Consider the following 641-nt stretch of genomic DNA (forward strand, 5'->3'; position numbering starts at 1 on the left):
CGCATCCGCAGGAACCCCGTCACCGTCTATGTCCTCAACCTGGCCATGGCTGACTTCACCTTCCTGCTCTTCATGCTCACCTACACCCTCCTCAACCTTCTGAAAGACCTCTCCTGCTCCACGCTGCCCATCTTAGTGAAGCACCTCGTATCACTTCTCCTGCTCTCACTATTTGCCCACAACATGGGCATGTATCTGCTGGCAGCCATCAGCATTGAGAGGTGTGTGTCCATCCTGTGCCCGCTCTGGTACCGCTGCCGCCGTCCCCAGCACCTGTCAGCCGTGGTGTGTGCCCTGCTCTGGGTCCTCTCCATCGCTGTCATTGCCATGGTGACATCCCTGTGCCTATCCCACCAGCAAGAGCAGTGCCGCCTGGCACTCATTGCCATGTACATCCTCAACTTCCTCCTTTTTGCCCCATCCATGGTCATTTCCAACGCAATCCTGCTCATTAAGGTGCTGTGCAGCTCCAGGCAGCACCAGCACAGGAGGCTCTACATCGTCATCTTTCTCACAGTCCTCTTCTTCCTCCTCTTTGGAGTCCCTCTCAGCGTCTGGAATTTCATGCAGCATTTCAGCTCTGACCCACTTGGGCATCACCAGGTGGTTTTCCTGCTCGCCTGCATCAACAGCAGCATCAA

General features: G+C 55.9%; 1 protein-coding gene across 1 annotated transcript; it reads left to right on the forward strand.

Annotated features, from left to right (window-relative positions):
* Window positions 1-3: 3 nt before the first annotated feature.
* On the forward strand, window positions 4-636 carry LOC104915649 (proto-oncogene Mas-like; the record flags this gene model as incomplete). Its single annotated transcript, XM_010726570.2, has 1 exon — window positions 4-636. A coding segment is annotated over one exon (633 nt), but the record flags the coding sequence as incomplete, so codon positions are not given.
* Window positions 637-641: the final 5 nt, after the last annotated feature.

This window comes from Meleagris gallopavo, unplaced genomic scaffold (genome assembly GCF_000146605.3).
Source record: "Meleagris gallopavo isolate NT-WF06-2002-E0010 breed Aviagen turkey brand Nicholas breeding stock unplaced genomic scaffold, Turkey_5.1 ChrUn_random_7180001839415, whole genome shotgun sequence".
NCBI classification, from domain to species: domain Eukaryota; kingdom Metazoa; phylum Chordata; class Aves; order Galliformes; family Phasianidae; genus Meleagris; species Meleagris gallopavo.